The 3,501-nt window shown below is 44.5% G+C and overlaps 1 protein-coding gene across 2 annotated transcripts in view; it reads right to left on the bottom strand.

Annotated features, from left to right (window-relative positions):
* sptbn1 (spectrin, beta, non-erythrocytic 1) overlaps window positions 1–3,501 on the bottom strand; it is a 95,085-nt gene that overhangs the window by 41,086 nt on the left and 50,498 nt on the right. For both annotated transcript variants that reach the window (XM_031878587.1, XM_031878578.1), the window contains one exon: window positions 555–706. In XM_031878587.1, coding sequence (XP_031734447.1) covers window positions 555–706 — 152 coding nt within the window. The remainder of the gene's footprint in view (window positions 1–554; window positions 707–3,501) is intronic.

A 3,501-nucleotide genomic window follows, 5' to 3' on the forward strand; every position in this document is an offset into this window, starting at 1 on the left:
GAGAGAGAGAGACAGAGAGAGACAGAGAGAGAGAGACAGAGACAGAGACAGAGACAGAGACAGAGACAGAGAGAGACAGAGCGACAGAGAGAGAGACAGACAGACAGACGGAGAGAGACAGAGAAGTGATTCCTGGTTCCTAGTCATACAGATGATGTAGAAATCGTCTGCCTATTCTATAATGTCCGAGAGTCAAATTCAGAGAGACTATAAGAGATCATTCCTCTCTTACTCTGGAAGAAAATATATTAAATACTTGTTATAGACTGATTTGAAATGTATCGTGTTTCCTGGTTTATTAAACTCATTTAAATGTATGACAGCGCTCTTGAGAAGATGCACAATTCATTTCTCTCTGTGCATTTCCAACATTGTGCTGCTGTCGTTTTTAACGCGAGACAATCACGTAAAAGTGTCAGCAAGAGACCTGAAGAACAAGATGATTCCCTAAAATGTTGAACTGTTCCTTTAACTGTAACCTGCTGCTGAGGTGAGAGGCCCTCCCTCCTCTGCTCTCCTTTCAAAATAAAAGCACAAACGGAGACGAAACCCACCAGTTTCTCTCCCGACAGGACCTCCAGCAGTTTGATGAGCATGCGACCGTCCCTCAGGTCCATGTAGAGGTCGGTGATCCGACAGGAGACTCTGGACAGGTGAGAGTTCACCCACTTAACGAAGGTCTTCTTCTGCACCGCCTCACGCTCATCTGGACCAGAGACACGGACAGAGAGAGCAGTGGTCAGGGGAAAGGTTGTAACACAATGTAAAACATGATGACTATGGCAAACGTTAAGACAACCGAGGAAGCGCGTGAGGGGGAAAATGAAAGCTCTGTGAAAAGGTAGTAAGAAGACGTGGAGATATTTTGTGAAAATCTTGTTTCCAACAGGCAGAGCAGCCGGTTTGAGTCCCGCAGGTGTGTTTGGATGTGTACGTGTTTCCTGTCAGTTTTATCCCATCGGCTCATTGTTCTTGGAAAGCTTGTGAGATTTTGTGTGTATGGGAGAGGTTTCCTGTATCTGGCAAAGCAGACTAAATCTAAATCACTGCTGTAAATATTCTCTCACTCACACACACACACACACACACGGCAGTCTGACATCGGACACCTGCTGTCTGCAACACAACTTAGTTTGTATCCCACGGGCCTGACGGTTTTTGTTACTGCTCACACACACAGTTGCAGCATCTCTCTCGAGTGTGTGTGTGTGTGTGTGTGTGTGTGTGTGTGTGTGTGTGTGTGTGTGTGTGTGTGTGTGTGTGTGTGCAGTATATCAGAGTGTTTCCTTGGCTGAACTCTGGCTCAGATGCCAAAGTCAAAGGAGAAAGTTGCACAAGGAAGAGAGGGTGTGACACACACACACACACATTTTTACACTAGTGATTTTCCCCCCAAAACAGATTTACAGAAAGGTTGCAGCAGTTTCAGTTTCTCCTCCGCGAACATTTCAAGCGTGCAGCAGTGAAGACGGAGGTCAAAGGTCACAGCAGGCTGATGACACAAGCCCTGAAACCCGTTTCAATCTTTAAAGTTTCTAATCTGTAAACTTTTAACTTATTTCTCTCTGTTTCCAGCTTGTCCTCTAGTTAATGAGTCTGACACAAGATATCCGCTGGTACAGAATATCTTGTACCCAGATTTAACATCTGTGGACCTCAGTGGAATCATTTTTAGGCAAAGGTAAGACGAGAGCAGCGACGCCGTAGAAGCCTGAATGAATGCAACAACTGGTGGAACCACTGGATGTACACTAAGAATCCGTATTTAACGTGGAGAGGCCTCGTCATCCTCTGGTTTCTCTGATGATTCAGCAAAGATGTAGCTTCCATCCGGCTGTTGATGTTGTTACGATACACTAACACATTGTGTATTTATTATAATTTACTTTATTATAATACGACTCTTACAAAGTGATTTAATAGCATAAATCCTACAATGTGCTTGTGAGTTATTAGTCATGTTCTCATCGTCTTTTCATGCTCACAAAGCCTCATTTTTCCAGCAAATGACTCAAACTAAACCCAACTCGCCACCAATGTCAAACTAAACAAACGAGCACATCTCGACGCAGAAGAAGGACATTTTCTCCGCAACAGCCAGGTCAGAGTGCATGAACTGAAAATGAGACTTGAATAAAGTCAGTTTGACCTCTGGAAGGAAACTGGACTCACACACACAAACACAAGTGATAAGATCCCCCGACTGCTTCACACACGCAAACAAACATTCATACAGATCCATGACCTTCAGAGAGTGTGTGTGTGTGTGTGTGTGTGTGTTAGCTTGGAGCGGGACAATAGCTTCAGTGTTCACCGGCATTCAGCAGCTTTATCACTCAGAACAAACAGTGTGGAGGATTTCTCATATCTAACTGGAGCCGATAGAAATATGTGGAGACGACGTCACGATCCACCGGAGCCAGAAACACTAAACATGTTACAGTTAACAGTCTGATATCCCTGACACACACGATTCAGAATGAGGTTCTTCATGGCTGCAGTGTAATCCTAGAAAAATATATCACTTTTTAAGTAGAAATTATGATTCAAAAGCAGGACTGTTAATATGTCACATGTGCAGTCAGCTAAATGTAGCGATCAGTCCAATGTTTATTTTTGTTTTTTGGGACTCTAAACTGTTGTGCCACGTCAAATGTATCCGTAATAAACACATTCCTCAGATGAGGTTCTGTCAGGAGCTCTGAGCTGAAGAGAAGATCGGTGTTGTAAGTAACGATGTGATTGTTTAATGTTGTGATTTTGCCAAATAATCCTCAGTTTTCAGAAGGTGGTTAAAATGGACAAAATCTCTCAGTATGTGTCAGAATGTGTGTGTGTGTAACTCACTCAGGACCTTGACTTCCCATGATGCATTTTGTTCTGTGGATAGGGAATGTATGGGAGTGACACATTCACACAATGATACAAGGAATAATGCACCTCACATGACGTTCAGGATGTACATTCGCCTGCCTGCCGCCTCAGGTCATCCTCCACTTTAAGTGTGTGTGTGTGTGTGTGTGTGTGCTATTGACCCACAGAGAGATACTCCATCAATATATCACTGTCTCCTCTAATGAAACACGCACACACACGCACGGCTAGGTGTTGTGGATTCAGCAGTATCCGTAAAGCCAGAAAAGGTAATTGAAGGCATTGAGATTGAGTTCTGCTCAGCTGTGCATATATGTGTGTGTGTGTGTGTGTGTGTGGCTTAGCCTCCAGCTGCAGCTAAATTGTATTTTCATTATTAGTTAAACTGCCAAGTAAAGATTTAGTCTGTTATAATAACGGCTGAAAAATAATGATCAACACGATTTCCTGCTGGGACGAGCATCTGCTTCTTTTTCCACACACACCCCCACCCACCCACCCACCCACCCACCCCAACACACCCACACCCCCACACACACACCCCCACCCACACACCCACCCCAACACACCCACACCCCCACACACACACACCCACCCCCACCCCAACACACCCACACACACACCCAC

Source organism: Anarrhichthys ocellatus, unplaced genomic scaffold (genome assembly GCF_004355925.1).
Source record: "Anarrhichthys ocellatus isolate YVR2014 unplaced genomic scaffold, GSC_Weel_1.0 scaffold3, whole genome shotgun sequence".
Classification (NCBI taxonomy): domain Eukaryota; kingdom Metazoa; phylum Chordata; class Actinopteri; order Perciformes; family Anarhichadidae; genus Anarrhichthys; species Anarrhichthys ocellatus.